Source organism: Juglans microcarpa x Juglans regia, chromosome 8D (genome assembly GCF_004785595.1).
Source record: "Juglans microcarpa x Juglans regia isolate MS1-56 chromosome 8D, Jm3101_v1.0, whole genome shotgun sequence".
In the NCBI taxonomy this organism is placed as follows: Eukaryota; Viridiplantae; Streptophyta; class Magnoliopsida; order Fagales; family Juglandaceae; genus Juglans; species Juglans microcarpa x Juglans regia.
This window is the reverse complement of record NC_054608.1, coordinates 9,008,878-9,028,888: the sequence shown is the minus strand read 5'-3', so window position 1 is coordinate 9,028,888 and position 20,011 is coordinate 9,008,878. Positions and strand designations below refer to the sequence as shown.

General features: G+C 39.2%; 1 protein-coding gene across 1 annotated transcript; it reads left to right on the top strand.

The window, feature by feature from the left end:
* Positions 1-7,376: 7,376 nt before the first annotated feature.
* On the top strand, positions 7,377-17,448 carry LOC121242562 (phosphatidate phosphatase PAH1). Its single transcript, XM_041140445.1, has 12 exons — positions 7,377-9,276; positions 9,494-10,394; positions 10,938-11,239; positions 11,332-11,405; positions 14,120-14,204; positions 14,678-14,764; positions 14,864-14,936; positions 15,319-15,362; positions 15,945-16,073; positions 16,162-16,260; positions 16,554-16,691; positions 17,067-17,448. Exons 1-11 carry the CDS (start codon positions 8,128-8,130, stop codon positions 16,608-16,610), a joined length of 3,000 nt encoding a protein of 999 aa, XP_040996379.1. The 5' UTR covers positions 7,377-8,127; the 3' UTR covers positions 16,611-16,691; positions 17,067-17,448.
* Positions 17,449-20,011: the final 2,563 nt, after the last annotated feature.

The window sequence follows — 20,011 nt, the reverse complement described above, 5'->3', positions numbered from 1 at the left end:
GGGAGGCCCAGTTCACGTATATGAGCTCTGCAGCAAAGGAAGCAAGTGATTTATATTCGGCCTCTGTACTAGAGTAAGCCACAGTTCGTTATTTCCTAGAGCTCCATGATATGAGATGTCGCTCCAAAAATATACAGAAGCCACTTGTGGATCGATGATCATCTGGGCATCTAGCCTAGTCAGCATTGGAGTAAGTTTGAAGAGTGAAGCTGGACTTGGATGCAAAGAAAAGACCATAGTTGTTAGTAGCTTTGGGATAGCGAAGAAATCTTTTAACTGCACACTAGTGAGGGAGATTAGGAGAGTGCATAAATTGATAGACCTTGTTTACTATAAATGATATATCGGGTCTGGTCAAGGACAAATATTGTAGACCACCTACATTGCTTTTGAACAGTGTGACATATTCAAATGCAGGGGAATCGAATTGCGACAGTTTGAGGGAGGCTGCCATTGGAGAGGACATAGGTTTAGCATGGAGCATATGACATCTTCTGTGATGCCCCGACTCCCACGTATAAAAATAAGAGAATCGTGACGTCACAGGTGGTATCAGAGCAGTTCGACTCTGGGTAAAACCACATGTCCCATAGGTGCAGTACCAGAAAATTTTAAAATTGTGATTTGAAATTATTTTGCTGGGAGTATATTATTTTAATTGCTTTATTTATTTTATTGTACGTTACTTTGTTATTTATTTTATTTTATGTTATTTTATTTTATTTAGTTATTTTATTTTATGGTAGGATATTTTAAATGGTTTGTTTTATGATCTTTAAATTGTGAAAATTAATTTGTTATGTTTTCTTAATATTTATTATTGTGATGCATTTAAATTGTTCTTTATTTTAAATTAATTGATTGTTCGATTTAATTATTTTATTTTCATTGTATCATTACATTTAAATTATTTTAATTGATTTGCTGTTTTAAAATCATTTTTGTTGGATCATTTTTGGTGACCCGAGAGGTGATGATTAGACCTTATTTATTTTTCCCACTTTTCTTTTTCTCTTTTCCTTTCCTCTTTCTTTCCTTTCCCCGCTTCTCCCAGCCCACCGCCGCCGCGCCGCCGTGACCCACATTGCCCCTCCCGTTCGCTCCCCCACCAGCCGGCGACCGTTCCTCGTGCGTTCACGTCGCCTCTCCCAGCCCACCGCCGCCGCGCCGCCGTGACCCACATCGCCCCTCCCGTTCGCTCCCCCACCAGCCAGCGACCGTTTCCCGTAAATCCCAACCCCTCTCTCGCCGTCGTTAGCCTCTACGAACCACCCAAAGCCGCGACCTTCTCTTCATTCCAGCACCGTCGTCGTACCACCTCCGGCCACCATTTCTTCACCACTTCATCATCGACTTCCTAGCAACCCAATGGACCCAACCCCAGCTCCGATCCGTCATCGGTGAAGCCTATTTATCTCTATATCTGATTTCGACATTTTTAGCCTAAAACCACTCTTTGCGCCGCCACCCACGGCAAACCACCACCACCATTGGCTTCACCGACCTCTCTAAGCTCTACCCTATCTATTTCGAGTTTTGGTTTGTCTCCGTTCAAAAATGGGTATTTGAGACCCACGGCCACGGTGCATTTGACACTGTTCTGTTGCTGTGTTGCTGTCTCTTGCACCTCCGTGATCCTCCGAAAATTATTAGATAGCACTGTAAGTATTTTTTCAAAGAACTATCGTGATTTAAATATATTTTTGCACTAACACATATTATTGTGATCTGGTTGGACATGCCGGACTGAGTCCGAGGAGTTCGGGGGTCGGATGGATTATGGACGGAGTTATTGTGTGATTGGTTTGCATTGTTGGTTGTTGTGGTGTTGTTTCATGTATATGGCATATTTGCACGCATGTTCATGTTTGTAAATGAAAACTGGGTTTTTACATGATTGCATACATGTTCATGTGTTTATTTGAAAATTGAATTTTCATGTGAAATGATTTTGAGTGTGTTTGAAACGACTGGATTGACTGGTTTGAGAAAAAGAAAAAAAGACTGTAGGGATGGTGGTAAGCAGGGATGGTGGTAGAGTCCCGCCTGTGATTCCCGCCTACGGTGCACGCGGTAGGTGGTATAGTCCCGCCTGTGATTCCCGCCTACAGTGCTCTGGTAAGTATTCATTGTGTGGAAAGGAACTGTAGGGATGGTGGTAAGCAGGGATGGTGGTAGAGTCCCGCTTGTGATTCCCGCCTACGGTGCACGCGGTAGGGATGGTGGTAAGCAGGGATGATGGTTGTGTCCCGCCTGTGATTCTCGCCTACGGTGCACGCGGTAAGGATGGTGGTAAACAGGGACGGTGGTAGAGTCCCGCCTGCGATTCCCGCCTACAGTGTCCGATAAATGGTTTGTTTTGTGTGAATCATTTTCTGGAAAAATGACGGACTATGTTTTTGGGCCAAAATGAGATTTTGGCGTGTGTTGGAAATAATAATTTTTCTGAGAAAAATGGTATTTTATGGCTAAGCGTATTTTGTCATATGCATGCTTATTGGTTGCATTAATATGTTTTTATCTCGAGAGTTGTTTGGTTTATACTTACCTGTGATACTATTTTATGGTATCGCAGATTTTGATGCAGATGAGGATGATGAGGCTTAGCTTGGCTCCGTTGGCGGAGTAATCTGGGATTACTCCTGTTTATCGAGATTCGCTTTATCAATTATTTATATATTTGTCTTGTAATATATTTTGGGATGACTGTATAACATTTTAAGGGTAAGTTGTTTTGAATATTTGTATTTAAACTTCTGGTACTTAGATGACTTATTTATATTATCCGCTGCGATTTTTATTGTGTACTTTTGCATGTTGTACACACTTGAGCACATTTCGTTGGGATGCGTGACCCGTGTTGTCATCATCCTGACGTCATGATTCCCTTATTTTTGTACGTGAGAGTCGGGGCGTCACATCTTCAAATCCTTAGTTTATTTGCTTTGAGAGAGAAGTAAGTCACCACCTAAACAATCAATTTCTAAACCAAGGAAATATGAGAGACGACCAAGATCTTTAACAGGAAATGCATCCCCCAAAGCACGAATACAAGAGTCAATGGCAATCGGTTTAGATAATGTAATAGCCATATCTTTAACATAAACTAGAACTTAAATGTGAAGATCACCATGACTTAGGATAAATAGTAAGGGATTTGTTTGAGAAGTTGTAAAGCCATAACCAAGAAGCCAAGAACTAAGCTAGGCAAACCAAGCCTGTGGCGCTTGCTTGAGGCCATAGATGGCCTTGTGAAGTTTGCAGACATATATGGGACAAGTAGGATCAATAAAGCCTTGAGGCAGCTGCATGTAGATAGTGTCAGTGAGAGAATCATGTAAAAAAGTATTTGGAATATCCAATTAGTGCAGAGACCACCCACGAGTAACAACAATAGAAATAACCAAACGGATGGTGAACGGCTTAACTACAGGGTTGAATGTCTCGTGGTAGTCAATGCCAGGCTGCTGATGGTAGCCTTTGGCAACCAACCAAGCTTTCCTGTGCTCTAAGGAACCATCATCATTAAACTTGGTGCGAAAAACCCACCAGCAACCAAGAATGTTAGAGGAAGGAACCAGAGGTACCGAGCTCCAAGTTTGATTATGAAGAAGGGCATTATATTCTTGAGCCATGGTATCGCGCCATTTAGGAAACTTTGAATCAATTGAGTAGCTTGAGGGCTCGTCCGGAACAACAACAAAGGTGGTAAGACATAGTCGACTTGGATATGGGATAGTGCCATCCATAAAGACACGAGAGCGAGAATAGTTTGTATGGGCACGAGTGATGATGGGAGAACAAGGAGGGACAAGTATAGGAGGAGAAGAAGAGATGGGGAAGGAGAGAGTTGAAGGATTTGGCAAAGAAGGAGAAACAAATGCAACAGAGCGAGAGGTGGAAGACAAAGTAGATGGGCTAGGAGATGGGCTTGGGCCTTGACCAAGTATAGAAGGAGAAAATAAGGTAGATGGGCCGTGTCTAGAAGAGAAGAGGTAACTGGTAGGTTGGGCTGTGTTTTAGAAAATGGGCAAGAGGTCTCATTAAATGACACCTCCATTGAGATGTAGAGTCGGTTAGTTTTTAGCTCCAAACATTTATACCCCTTGTGAGTGGACTGTAGCCCAGAAAAAGGCAAGAGACAGAACGAAAATTTAATTTCTGAGAATTATATGGTCTCAAATTAGGCCAGCACTCACACCCAAATACCTTTAAAAATTTATAATCAAGGACACAATGGTGAACAAGGACTAGGGAGGGGAGAAGATTGATTAAATAAACAGTTGTCTCAAAGGCCTCAGCCCAATAAGTAAAAGGAAGTGAAGCGTGGGCCAAAAGAGTAAGCCCAGTCTCCACGATATGTTTATGTTTCCGTTCAATTAGGCCGTTTTGTTGGTGTGTATGAGGGCAAGAAAATCTAAGGGTGATGCTGAGTTTTTGGCATAAGGGAGTGAGAGATTTAAATTCACCACCACCATCAATTTGGAGAGTAATTAATTTTGTGTTCAATAAATGTTCAAGAAATGGCAAGAAAGTGGCAAACATATTAAGAAAATCATATTTAAATTTAAGGGGAAATAACCAAGTAAACCTAGTGATATAATCAACCAAGGAAACATAGTATTTAAAACCATTGCAAGAAAGAAAAGGAGTAGGTCCCCAAAAGTCTGCACAAATAGGTCCTAAGGGCCTAGAATAAGTAGCCTCACTAGCATGAAAAGAGAGCTGATGACTCTTAGCCACAGGGCATTCGGACACTAGAAGGTAGAAGCAGCTGAAGAAATAGGCAAACGGTTGGCATGTAGAACGTGAGAGACAAGAGCAAGGGAAGGATGACCAAGCTTGTGGTGCCACCGAGCAAGAGATGTGCGTTCTCCAAGATGGACAAAAGTCGAGGAGGAGGGCATCGCATGAGGATATACATAAAGACTATCACGTGTGGGACCAGTGAGGAGGAGCTTCCCTGTCCACTTGTCCTTTACAGAGAAGTGGGAAGAGTGAAATTCAAAGAAACATGAATTATCAACACAAAATTGAAGCACATAAACAAGACTTTTGGTAATGGGACGGAACATGAAGCAAATTATGAAGAAAAAATGAAGAGGAACGAGAAGAAAAAGAAGAGTCACCAAAGTGCTGAATAGGGAGGCCAAAACCATCTCCAACTCGGATATTCTCACCACCAGTATACTGCTTGGAAGAGCGATTCAAGTTGCTCAAATCATGAGTAATATGATGGGTGGCAGCTGAGTCAGGATACCAAGTAGCATCTGAGAAGGACCCAGGAGCAGTGTAATTGGCAGAGAACGATTGTGGAGCCTCAAATTAATAGGAGTGATCAAAACGATGCCGGCATTGGACGATAGCATGGTCTGATTTGTTACAAACTTGACATGTGGGGCGATGAGCAGTATATGTTTGTTGATTACTACTTGGAGATGAGGAAGAGTAGCGTCCACCACGACCATTGTTATTATTGTAATTGGAATGGCCTCTACCACAACCTTGATGACTACCACGAGTGAAGCCATGGCCACGTTGGTCACGAGTTCTAGTAGCACTAAAATTTGCCAAAGGCTCAATAGAGGAGACAATGCTCCTTGCAATGTGAGAAATATGACTTTCGTGATTAAACAACAGTTGATACAACTCATGGGAAGAGAGGGGCTCAACCCTTGTGGTGACAGAAGTGATAAAAGACTCGTAAGTAGGTCCTACTCCAGTAAAGTAAGTAAGTGACAAACTCTTTATTGAGGAGAGGAGTACCAGTAGCAGCCAAGTTGTTGGCAAGAGAGCAAATCTTCCCAAAATATTCAGAAATGGATTGATCATCTCGTGAGAGGTTAGTAAGCTGGAAGTGGACCTTAAACTCCTTCGCTTGAGAGTGGGAAGCGAACATGGAGGCAAGAGAGAGCCAGAGTTCCCGAGCTATGCTTGTAGAGAGAACATGACCAGTGATGGATTCAGATAGTGAGGAGAACATGATACTAAGACAAGCTGGTCAGTGCACCTCTAGGAGAGAAATCCTGGATTTGCTTTAGGTGTGGCATTTGAGGTGTCAGGCAAAAATTTAGAGGGACAAGGAAGAGTGCCATCAACATAGGAGTAAAGATCTTGCCCTCTAAGATAGGTTGTAATTTGGACTTTCTATAAGAGATCATTTTTAGCTATTAATTTGGTGGTAACAATATGAGAGAAAGAAAAGGCGATGGAAGAACTCGGAGGGATTGGACAGGATGCCAGTGTAGCCATGCATCAGTGTGACTATTAGTCATAGAGCTCTAATACCATGTTAGAGCATTGGAATTTTTCTATATTTCCTCTCACTTTTCATTATAAGGGAGAGTGTGTTTATATACACACTTTACAAAGGAATAAACAAATCGAATCAAATTGGTTACTGAGCATTAGAGGCAAAAACAAAATAACAGAATTCCTACAAACTGAAATGCTATGTTTTATCTTCTAGAATATGATGTTTGTGGTGATGACTTGACATTCTCCTTTTTCCTGTGATGTAGAGTGCATAACAGAATCCTCTATTCTAATACACGTAGGCAAAATTTGTGAGTAATTCAATCTGTTAATTCTTGCTTCCTACCGATCTTTTCCCAACAATAAAGATAAAGATGCACTCACACAAAACCGACTATGATAAAGATCAAATAAAACTGCTTTTCTTTATCAATTCCTTGCATAGTCCCTATTACTCCCTTGATATATCTTACTTTGGAATAAAAAAATATAAGAAATTAAATAAAAAATATTCTATATATAATATAAAAATTATATATATATATATGTATATACTAGCCTAATTCGATTCAAATTGATTTTTAAAATTGATTTTCAAAATATAAAAATAGATACCGAATCAATTTTAGATCGGCTTTAATTCTTAAGAACCGATACTAGACCTGATAGATTACACACCGATTTGGTTTGGTCAGTTCAACCGGTTTATTTTTTACACCCCTAGGATTGTTATTTTATGAGTACTCTATTTTATTTTTCATTTTGTAAGAGAAATAGATAATAATAATCAACCTACCACTGTAAGTCTGTAACCTCTAATTTATTATTATTATTATAATAATAAAAGAGGATGGAGAAATAAAAATTAAAAAGCACAACTGTATTCAACTCATGACGCAGTTGGAAGTTAGAACAGAACAGAACAGTGGGGGGAATTTTCATTCACGAATCATGTGGGATAATTCATACGTGACAACGTGAGATAAGAACTTAGAAAGACAATGGAAGGACGTTGTCTCATAAAATTTGCTGTCACAATTTCATGGTCCCACCCTACATTAAGACTGTTCCACCTAACTCCAACATCCAATGCTTACGTGTCACGTCTCACCATGCACGACTTTTCCAGAACCACCAAAAACTCCCTCTCCTTTTCTGTCTAGAGATCGCGAGGGGCGAAACTAGAGGCACTTGGCCGTTTATTGTCGAACCTGGCCTTCCTTTTTCTTCAGATAGGTTTTCCATGACTCACCTATTTGGTTTTCCCATTCAGTTTTTATTTTTTATTTTTATAGTTTGAATGAAAAAAGAAAAAAACTAATACTAATGATTAAGATTATATTTTGTTTAAATGGGGTATCGTTTATCTGCTGGGGGATTCAATGATGTGGGCTTCGCACAGTCGAATAATTAAAAGCGAATATGCTTTTGATGCACCAACTGCTCTTCTTCTTCTTGGGGGTCCGTTTTTAATTGGGTTTCTTCCATTCTTAGCCTTTCTTGAGAGAGAGAGAGAGAGAGAATTAGTAGCGATTAATTGTTTGTCTTAATTTGAGTTGTTGTAAATACCAAACTTGATTTTTGAGGTCGACTTTTGCCTCTAATCTTATCTACGTATTAATTACTTTTGACCGATCGAGTCTAGAAATCTTGAGGTGGAATCATCTCAACCTGCGATGTGATCTTGGGATTTCGTGATTTGGGTACTGGGAGTTTTCAATCCTATGAAACTTTGGCAGTGTCGAATAAGGGGTTTCTTTATCTTTTAAGCTGATTGATTAAGCCTCACATATTTGTGGGCAAACAGACGAGTTCTTGTTATGATTGGATTTACGCGGGTGTTCTAAAGAGTATCACCTGGGTGTTCTAAAGATGTACGCGGTGGAGAGGCTGGGTAACTACATCACCAGAGGTGTGTACACTGTTTCCGGCCCATTCCATCCATTTGGAGGAGCCGTGGACATAATTGTAGTTGAACAGCAAGATGGGAGCTTCAAGTCATCTCCATGGTATGTTCGGTTTGGGAAATTTCAGGGGGTTTTGAAAACCAAGGAGAAGGTGGTCAACATCAGTGTCAATGGCGTCGAGGCTAATTTCCACATGTATTTGGATCATAAAGGAGAAGCTTACTTTCTCAGACAGGTAGGTGTAGTAGAAGGGGAAACTGTATCCTATTCTTTGTCCTCTGGGGATGAGACGGATGGGCAATCCCAGAATGATAGGCGGCCTGTGAATTCCAAAAGTTTCAATTTTGATAGCACTGCGTCGGATTCAGTTGATAAGTTTGATGGGAGTAGTGGGGAGGTTTTGGCGAGGTCTAAATCTCGGCGGTCAAGGATTTTTGGGCATGTTTTTGGCCGGAGGTCGATGAGGGAGGAAAGTTATCTGGAAGGAGAGGGTGGTGATGGGGTGACAAGGGCAGATTCATTGGAGCGTGCTGAGATGGCGGCCAACCTCCTGGAAGTTAAATGGTCTACTAATCTTGCCTGGAAAGGTACTGCGCACAAAGATGTGCCGATTACTGATGAGAAAGGCGAGGGCAGCTCACCTGAGCATGGCAATGAGGAAATGGGGGGCAATTCTCTCCCCGGATTTGAGGATCTGCAGGGTTTTGTTGAGGAGACCAGTAAAGAATTATCTCCTTTTAGCACCCCTGAACAAGTTACTGAAACATCCGTGTCAAGCGAAAGTGTCTTGGAAGGGAAATGCGAGACGATGTTTCGATTATCAAGAAAGGCTGATGTTGGGGATACTGAACATGATGAACATGTTCAGTATATCGATGAAGAACAGGCTTTCCATGTACAGGATATTTTACCCGGATGTGGCATTTCCCATGAAGAGGGTGGAACAGATAGAGTTCACTCCTTAATATATTGTAAAACATCAGAGAGATCAATAGTGGCAACGGATGGTTCTGGCAAACATATTCATGAAACCATGTACCTTGCTAGTGAAGGACATGGGGAAGTTCACGTCCATGCTGAAATGCTGCATTCAACAGCTGAACTGCTATTGGAGGTAAATCTTTCCCTGAGCATGGTGTATAATAAATGTACGAACATTTAAATAAGATTAGGCCTTTTATCATAAAACAATCATTGCAAATTGTTCAATCTTTACTAGTGAAAAACTGTTTTAAAATCAAATGCAAATGACATACCAACTGTATCCGTTTATTCAACTGATATATACTTGTATCTTTGTTAACACCAAGGTTTAAGAATTTCTTTATCAGGATATACTTATTCTTCAAGTTGCTGAAGATGGTGCTTTGCAGACAGAGCCGGTGGAGGTCCGTGAGATTCATTCTCGACAAATAAGCCCTTCTTCCTCTTGCATAGATAAATGTGATGTCGTGGACTTTGAAGAGCCACCAGCTGTGGCAGAATTCTATACCCAAATGGTCGGTGTGGACCCAACACTTAGTTCAGTTGATGAAGTAGGGTCACCGAGCACACGCACCATTTCCAGTTCAAGCAACTCAGCTCATCAAGCTCAAGATATGGAAAATAAGGACGAAGGAATGACAAGCAAGTTCCAACCTTCTATGGAGTCTATTGGTACCTGTGTACCAACAAAAGCAACAAGTATGGTGCCATCAGGGAGTTCAGAGGAAGAACAGCTTCTCTTCAGTGACATTGACGGAATCAGTGAGATGCAGTGCGTTGAGTCAATATCAAGAGAGCATTTGGATGAAGAAAGTGTCTCAGTTAGTCCTGAACGCATTAAAGAAGCAAATGGATCAGTCAATGTAAGATATGGGTCATCTCAGCCTCTGGAAAAATTAGTTGAAGAGAATCCACCGACTGATATAGAAAACTCAACTGAAAAATTAAGGATAACGTCCACCCCTATCATCATATCTAGAAAGCATATGGTTTGCAGTGAGGAAGGTTGGCGTCTGGTACAATCATTGCCCAATTTGTGTCCTCACACTGAAAATCCAAATGCACTTAACATCGATCATCCTCTCAGCCACTCACTGGACTCAAGTTACAAATCCTTGAGTTTAAAATTGCAGAACAAATGTGATTCAAGCTATATCAAGTCGGACAAAGATCTGCAATTGGCAGTGGAGCAGCTAAATACTGAGGATATGGGGGAGCATACAAATGTCCTTGCCAGTCCTGCTGTGGGTAAGGAAACTTGTATGATCACATGCATGGCATTCTACTTTTCTGGGGGGATTGGACGCCAAAATGAAATCATCATTTTATATTTTTCTTTAAAAATTTAAATTTAAATTAGTCTTTATTAAAACTTTCTATTACCTACTGCTTTAGTCTAAACATGACACATCCCTATAATTGCAATGAAAAAAAATATGGAATACTTTTATTTTCTTCCTTTTCTGTAAATGCTTCTTGAGGAGACAGCTGGAGAAGTCCAATATATTGTGCTTTCTGCAGAGATATCTCTTTGCAAGCACTTGTTGTATGAAGGGATGGGGGCTGATGCTGCTTCGTAAGCATTTGATGTGGAAAAGTTGGATATAACTAAGTTTACTTCTTTAGATCCCTGAGATTTTGAAGGATGATAGGCTAGCTGTCATTATAAGTGGCCATTATTTCCCATGGGAGGTGGCTGGTCCTATTGTGTTATGGATGGTTTCATTTGGAAGTGAATATTTGAACCAACAGGCATGATTGCTGTTGACAAAGTTGACAAAACTCTTACAGGAGATCCATCAAAATCCAGTGTTGCCACCGAGGGAGGCTGGAGGATTTGGCCTTTCAGGAGATCAAGGTCCAAGAAGGGTATGCCGCCAGCTCTGACAAATGGTATAACTTCTAATGCTGAGAGTGCTTTGGAGAGCACTGTGGGGGTGAATGCAGAAAAAACTTTGCTTAGACTGAAGCGGGAGAACAAGATGGTGAGGGCAATGACTCCAACGTCTGAGCAACTGGCATCCTTGAATCTGAAAGAAGGGAAGAACACAGTGACCTTCACATTCTCCACAGCGATGCTGGGCAAGCAGCAGGTTATTCTGTCTTTTAGTTGGAAATTTTTAACCAAAGTCTTCTTCAAAAACACATATTATGTGTGCTTATGTATAATCATTTTACTCAATAGGTTGATGCAAGCGTATATTTGTGGAAATGGAACACTCGTATAGTTATCTCAGACGTGGATGGAACAATTACAAAGTAAGGGGATTCTCTTTCTCCATAGTGCGGTAGAATTTTCTTTGATGCATTGTTTCTGGGAAATGATTACAGTTAGAAGCTTCTTTTGATGATTTTCAGTTTTAATGCTTGCATTCTAGTGTTACATTAGGAAACAAGAAGAATGCTAGGTATTTAACTTTTAACTCCGAAAGAAATCATATTGCTTACGTAACTAAATGGTAATGGAAACTAGCTGCCCTTTTGTTTGTAACTTTATTCAATGAATAAACTGAATATTGAATGATTAACTAGTTTTGAGATATTTATCATATCTATCATAACTCGACAATTGCCAACGAGCTCTTGTTCAAATTGCACTTGTTTCCTTGTTCTTTATATGGTAAGACCATTAGTATAAACCTACTCGATGTGTGCGTAACTTACTGATAAAATGTTGCATCCTAATTGATAAATCATATTACAGTCAACGATATGGTGCATCTTCCATAAATTAAATCTCCCTTGTCTCTGCAACGATAACTTACCCCTTTCCCCTCTTATAGTCCTAAGAAGCACCAATATGGATACAAAGCATGTATGTGATACGACAGGGACATGGCGATTCTAGAAGAAGTAGGATACAGATGACAAAGGCATGTTAGTTAGTGAACAGATAAATATGCCTTAATGTGAATATGAAATGTATTAGTTTGTTATTTTAAAGATAATGAAAAGTACAAAATGCTAAACAAACATATCAAGGAATAGTAGCTGCGAAAGAAACACATATCTAAAGTATAAAGCCATCATCATTCATGTTTAGCTTTCATAAGTATCCAACTTGTGAATAGACAAGATTGGACACATCTATCTCCGATCTCTAACCCCATGTTTGACCTGTATTGGTCACTAAAACTTTGGCACTTTCAAAGTATCCTTGTGCTTCCTAGTTACAGCCTTTTTGGATGGTTGAAAAAAGTCAAGTTACTCAATGGGGTGACGAAGACTTCTGAAGTAAACAAGCAAACCCCCCACCTGCCCCGGCTTCTTTTTTCTTCCTATCTAGTTTTGAGCCTTCAGTATATGTGTTTTTCTTCTCACAACATAATGCCTTGCATTCTTGCTTTATTTTATAGAACTTGGTTTATTATAACACCCTTTTTCTTTTTTTCATTTTTCTCTTTTCTCTTTTCTTTACCCCAATCCGCTTCCCCCAGGAATGCCATTGTGCATAGGTTTTCTTCTTTTGCTTCTTATGCAACTAGTTCTGCATCCAGTGAAATTTATTGAGATCACAGCAAGCTACGTTTTATTTTCTTTCAAATTTCTATTCTGTTGTTTTTGAAAAAGGTTGATGCGACACATGATCCAGGCACGGCTGTTGCTTGGGAAAGTTGTGAACTCACCTATTCCTTATGGGGCTGTCCCTTAGCTTAAATGTCAAAGCTAGGAATACCTTTGTTTATTCCAGCTTATAAAACTTTTACTTTTCTCCATGTACCATTCTTGTTAAGAAAAATTTGGAGAAGTAATAGTGTGACTGCATCTGGAATTTGTTTCATCTCTAAAGAAGCTATAGTTTGTTCATACATTTAAGGGGTGTGGAGGATGTGAGGCCAAGGAAAGCAAATAATAATCAGGTCTTGTAGTTTGATGGTTTCTGCAGAAGCTGGAGAAGTGTCTACTCCTTAGGGTGGTTCCAGGTTCTTTCGTTCATGCAAAAGTGGGATTATTATATCCTTCATTTGATTTTGGTGTGGTTGTGCTTCCTTGGACAGTTCTTGTTGTTGTTTTAAGCAATATATAGCTCCAAGTGTTTAGAAGTGAGACCTGAGAAATTGGTTCAGCATCTTCATAGAGGCATTTCTTTTTCCTGGTCTTTCTTTGGGGCACTGCTTGTGGGAGGCATTAAAATATCTACTCTGGGCGTTTTTTTTTTTTTTTCCACTCCCGTTCTTGGCTGTAGTTGGAGTTCATTGAAAGATCCTTTGTTCATTGTCTAGTAAGTTAAACATGGGTTATTACATATAGTGAGCAACGGCAGTGGTTGGATGAGGTTTGGTTATTTGTTTTAGCTTCTGAAATTGTGGATTGTTCTCTTTTCTGTACTAGTATTTGCCTGCTCTCTAAATACGATGGATTGGTGGTTGGATGCAAGGTAGGGTGTTTAGATTTGAGCGTGAAGTTGGCTTACATGTGAAAGCAATGTGACTGAGAGAAAAACATACAGGAATGACAAAGGGTGAATGCAAAATCGCCTTCCCCCCCCCCCCCCCCCCCCCCCCCTTTGGGGGCCCAACTTTACTTCCATACGTATGGGCTACATATTTAGGGACTTGGTATTCTATAGTGATGGTCTAGGTTCCAATGTGAGAGTTGGGACAACCATATTTTTTGATTTGTTTAAAATAATCCTAGCCCGGTTATTTTTTTTCTCAAGGGGCCTCTTTTCTTTTTAGTCACTATATCTTTATAGCATTAGCTGGTTAATAAATTGACCACTCTTTGTTGAACTTCCTCAGATATGGGTTATATGAATATGATCTACTTTATACTTTCTTTCTCACAACCTTCCTTGTTGTTCATAATTCTACTCTTGGCTCACTCTGTACTGGAATCAAATTGGCATGCATGATTCTGTATTGTTGTTTGAAAAGTCTTCCAATAGGTTACTCCTACAACTCAGTTCTGTTGAAGGCTAGGTTTATTCTTGTATTCAATTCATATTGTTTCTTATGGCATTGTTATTACAGATCGGATGTTCTTGGTCAGTTCATGCCTTTGGTTGGGGTTGATTGGTCACAAACAGGCGTTGCACATTTGTTTTCAGCTATCAAGGTTTGTTGCATACAATATTCAAATTATTTACCGGTTGGAGGCAATATTTCACAATGCATACATAACTCATTGTGCATGAGGAGAACTCTGGTGGGTTAGGTTCCACAAAAGCAAATTGTGAAGTTCATCCTTAGAATACCAAACTATCGAGTCTTTCTTTTCATTATCCTGCCAATTCAATTCAAGTTAATTGCTATAATACACTCATACCCACTAAGCTATCCAGTCTACAATCTCACAATCCTGCATATACAGTCAGCTACTAGCTGTAAACTGCTGCTTTTTGTTTCATTGCCACCTGTTGGACTTTATAAATGCATATAGAATCATTTTATTTTGTACATTTTGTGGTGTTTTGTTGTTGTTGGATAATTAAAATTCACAGAATTTCTGTCTGTTAATTAAATGGTTATCATGCTTGGCAACAATCCTACAGGGAACCAAAATATCCCTTTCTTTTCTGTATTTTGCAGGAAAATGGGTATCAATTGCTTTTTCTTAGTGCACGTGCAATTTCTCAGGCTTATCACACTAGACAATTTCTGTTCAACCTTAAGCAGGTGATGCATACAGAAATTCAGATTTTCTACTTGAGTTGAAACTGTCAAAATCATGAAAGTCTAAACTTTTTGTTTTTTTCCTTGTTTTCATTTGTGCAGGATGGGAAGGCTCTACCAGAAGGACCTGTTGTTATTTCCCCCGATGGACTTTTCCCTTCTCTGTATAGAGAAGGTAATTTGTGCTTGTATAATTTTGTATACGTAATTTTTTGTAAAACCTTTACAGGGAAACTGTTTTTGGTAAATTGTTTTGTTTATTTTCAAGCTTTTTTTTTTTTGTCCCTTGGTGTGGCTACACCAATCCTTATAATAAAACTTTCTGTGCGAGCTGCCTTAAAGATAATGTGGGATCAGAATCTTCTCTCTTGAGTAACTCATATATGTGCAAAATATATAGTTCAACTGCCCAAGTCTGATGTCTTTGTGGCCTTTGCATAGCAAATACTCAGTTCCCGGCCATGTTTATTCATTCTAACTGTAAATATAAATTTCTAGTCAACAATTATTGTTTCGAATTTATAATGTTTTATCTGAGGTATTCTGTTTTCTCTCAGTTATCAGGAGGGCTCCTCATGAATTCAAGATCTCATGTTTAAAGGTTAGTTCCCTGCTATTGTGTGTGTGTGTGTGTGTGTGTTTTTTTTTTTTCACATGGACAAGTACGACTTCTTCATCCTGATCATTCTGTTATGTAATTCATCAAATTTTGAGGTAATCTTTTGAAATGACGTTTGCTCCTTTTGCTGATGCATCACACAGCATCCTTTTAACTTAAAGTTTCTAAATAAACATGATTATGGAATCTGTGTTTCTTTTGCTCTTTCCTCTGAATGTATTAACCCCACCTTCCGAATAGTATACTTAAAATAATGATAGAATAAACTTTTCTTTTTTTTTTTTTCTTTCTTTTCTGGATGATGTTTTGGAAGCCTTTCTTTTTCCTTTTTAAACGATGTTTATTCCTTTTACCAACCCATCTCATGGCATCCTTTTAGCTGACAATTTCTGAAAACATGCTTAGAGAGGCGGTGTTGATAACTTATCTAGTTCCTTTTGAAACCCACATGCACCCTTTACATAGAGGGTGGGAGGCATCCTCTGTTGGATTCTTGATGAATTACCTAGTTCCGTTGCAGTTGAAAGAGTTGTTTAATGCATATTTATTGTTCCTATTTTCCAGGTTATCAGGGATTTATTTCCTTCTGATTACAATCCATTCTATGCTGGTTTCGGAAACAGAGATACTGATGAAATCAGCTACCTTAAGATTGGAATCCCCTTGGGAAAAATCTTTATTATTAATCCTAAGGTAATTTAAGGCCATCATAGTTTCTGAGATAGCAAGATAATGGCACTATTGTTGCTGTATCAAACTTTCTAATAAATGATGTTTCCAGGGTGAGGTTGCTGTAAACCGCCGTGTTGACACAAGATCATATAGTTCACTTCATGCACTTGTGAATGGCATGTTTCCACCCATGACCTCGTCTGAGCAGGTTTGGCTCACAACCCTATTCTTTGGTTTTAGTTCTTACTTGGTTTTGGAGATTTCCTTTCCCCCTTTTATCGCTATTTTGTCCCTAAATTTACTATCCTTCAAATGAGAAGCTTTTAAATTGAGTCTGATGTTACTGTGACTAACTTTCCATGTGCCACCATTATCTACCCAGCCATCACGACTAAATTGAGCCTTATTTCAGCTTAAGTAACTTTCATGCCCCATCCTCTCACCACAGAAAAAAAATGTGTAAATTTCAGATGTCGTTAATTTTTGGCTCCATGATTACAGGAGGATTTTAATTCATGGAATTTCTGGAAGTTGCCTCCTCCTGCTATCTATGTTTGAAGTTGTCAACATGCACATATTGATTAACCCTCTGGTTGTGGAGATGGAGTGGTGTTGCAAGTGCCTGTCTGGAATTATCTGGTAAACTCTGATTCAAGCTTTGCATAATCTATCAAAAACTCTGGATGAAATTTTGGGTTTTCTTGCGAGGATCTAATATTTCGACCGTTGTTACAACTCATTGATCTACTAAAAAATGTCATGAAATTAAAACTTCTAATTTTCGTTTATAAAAATTCTACTTAATGATTTGTGAACAAAACAAAATGATCTTTTGGAGAAAGGACTTCATATTTTGTGGGCAAGTCTGATGAGTATACTAATCCAGGGCTTGCTGCGAAGTTATAACAATTGTGGGGCTGTCTTTTCATGATCCAAAGTCACAGTGGTTATGGTTTTAGGATTTTGGGTATCTTGCATTGTAATTGACGATTATTTTGCTGGCAAATCATACAGGTTATATCTTTACCCAGGCTGATGGCAGAAGTTCCACTTGGTTCATATTTTTACTTGGATGGATGATATATTGGCAACCTGAAAGTATCTGTAGAAGATTTACAATAGAGGAGTTGGATCTGTCACACATTGATTTTTTGGGGTTCTTTTGGGAAGAATTGGGGTCTGATAAAATCAAAATCAGAAAATTTTCTGTTTCATAGTCTGTTCATATTAATTAGTAACACTTTTATGTAGTTCTCTGTTGAAATCCGATTAGTTAGGCATGCTTGAATACTAGTTTAAAAAGTGTCTTCAAATGCAAAATCATTCATCTCCATCAGTTCTCAGGTGATAACTGCTTGTTCATTTCCAGCCATGCATATGACAGGATGTTCTCTCTCCCTCTCTCTCCTCTTCCCTTTCATGTCATACTTTTTGTCCTGTATATCTTCTGCTGCTGATGTTAGTACGGCTAGTTCAAGTCTTGTCAATGTAAAATAGCTCAATTCAGAGAGCCCAAACTCGTGCTTGGACCAACTCTTTCTACCGTACCATTCCACTGGTTCTAGTAAGTTATCCTATTTCAACAACCTCTCTGTCTCTCTCTCTCAACAAAAAATAGAAGGAAAGGAATTATGTCACTAGTGAGATCGATTTGAGAGATCAATGATTATTACATGTATATATAAGATTACCTATCTGATGCAAAGGTTCCCTCTTTTTTGGATTCGCATAAACAAGGAGATCTTAATAGTTATATAAATGGAGATTTCTTAAAATCTTTGTTCGAGTCGTCTGTAATTCAGGCAGGGTTTTGTGAGAGAAGGGGGGGGCGGGCGGGCGTGGTTGGGTTGCTCCTATTTGGGCGAGTGTCCAAGGTTACCTATTCGAGGTGCCCCGGGGGGGGGGGGGGGGGGGGGGGGGTCACACTTACCTTTTGCACATGACCCTTATCCGAATTCATGTCTATAATTTGGGCAAAGAGTTTTATTAGAGGATGTAGTCTTTCTGAACAATTTATATAATTGGATAATATTATTGACGTGTAAGTTGGAATTAAGTACTAGAAGTACTAACTTTGTGTAAATTATTGAAATATATTTTGGCAGATAATTTACAGGGAAAATATAACCTAAAGTTGGATATAGAGATTTTGAGAGCATCATTGTTACTTACAGGGTGGTCCAGAAATTGGAGCTTTTGAGTAGGGAAAAACTCAATCGTATTCATTTGTGTGGTGTGGGCTGAGCCAAGGCGAGGAGAAGATATAACACTGACGGATTCTGAAATTTGGGTCCCAATGGCATAATTGGATTCTAAAGTATGAAGCCTAGTGGCTCAATTTGGGGCCATATATATACATACGTACATACACATATATATATATATATGTTGTGAGTTAAGATATTAAAGTGAGTTTTGTGAGGTTCACTTAAGATGAATTTAGATGTGTTTGGATATTAAGATGAGTTTAGATGTATTTATAGAAAGTTGAAAAAGGTTGTGGGTTCTACGTGTAAAGAGGTGATAAGTTGAAAAAGATTGAGAGTTCCACGTGTAAAAAGATTTTGAGTTGAGATAAGTTTAGTGATTTGAGAGTTGGGTATTTGGATGTTAGTCTCAGCTTAAAATTAGACTGAACTAAATTGATTTCAGTTCAATCCAAGTTACAAACATAGCCTTAAACCTTACTTAAAGATCGCCCAAGACTTCCCTACACTGTCTAGGCTATAAAATTAGAGCTACACCTAAGTAGGGAAGCTGCCTCCTGTTGCTCCCTCTTAAGCTTAAAAAAATATCTTCTTACACGTTAGCTAGGAATATATATAGGTTTCTGTAAATATTCTATCTTTCCTCCCATAAAAGGCTTATAGAATAAAGAACACACCAAAAAATTTAAAAATCGAGCTCCAAAATTAGGGTTGGAACTGTATATATACAAGTTCTTGCCTTGTACTTTCAATTGTATCATTGTGCTAAAGAGCGACCTAAAAGCTTTTGTAGACAATTAGCCCCTTCGAAAGCACGACGCTTATGATATCCAAAGCTTTGCCTCACGAGGAGAAGTGTAATGGCCCTGATTGCGAATGGCTGATGTATCAAGGAAGGTGATGGGAAATAGGGAATATGGTTGCTGCAATGAGCAAGCAGAATGCACACCAGTTGTTTGTCAAATTGCTGAAAGGAAATTTCACTATGAATTGCTACGGGAGTAACTTCGAGGGCTCCCAAATCTCCTTACAGAAATTCAACTTCTACCATATTCAAAAAGCTCTATCACACTGATTCCTCTCCTTGCCTTAGCACGCTGCACCCTAACAGAATTGAGACAAATTAAACTTACCACTATCACTTGCTAACAGGTGACAGCTTGAACGCACCGTTTGGAAGACTCTTCCAAACGTTGCGTTTTACAACTCTACTGACATTTATTTAAACGGTGCGTAGCACCCTAGCTAATACATAAAGCAGTACACATTTCACTTCTCTTCACGACGTCGTTCCTTTCTCTTAATATTCCTTCACTTCTCATATTAGTTCGACAGCTCCAGACCACTTTGCACTTCGAGTTCCTCTTCTCTTCTTCTTCTAGTTGCTTCTATCAGAACCCTAACAAACTCCATCCCTTCAAAGCACCTTGTCCACAAGGTGCTGTTATGATTCAATTTCCCTATCCGGGGAGTTGAGCCAATTTAGTGGCTTCTCTCAAGTCGTCTTCTGCTTCTCCCCATCCAGTGCAAGAAGATGACTTGGAAGATTGGACACCACTTGCAACATTCTTAGTGTTAAACTAGCTCTTCTCAGAACAAAATATCACACCAAGATAAAAGGAACATCCGCATAAAATTTTGCCTTTCCTCAAGGTTGAAATATTGATGCTCAAATTGCCTTGCCCCACTTCTATGGTACTATCTTCACTTTCGTCTGATGTGTATGCCATTGAAATGGTGGAACTAGGACCT

Bases quoted from the DNA above. Each gene is read 5' to 3' on its own strand.
- LOC121242562 (XM_041140445.1), top strand. From the start codon at position 8,128: ATGTACGCGGTGGAGAGGCTGGGTAACTACATCACCAGAGGTGTGTAC. The intron at 10,395-10,937 runs GTAAGGAAACTT...AAACTCTTACAG, and splicing joins CCTTGCCAGTCCTGCTGTGG to GAGATCCATCAAAATCCAGT. The intron at 11,240-11,331 runs GTTATTCTGTCT...TTTACTCAATAG, and splicing joins CGATGCTGGGCAAGCAGCAG to GTTGATGCAAGCGTATATTT.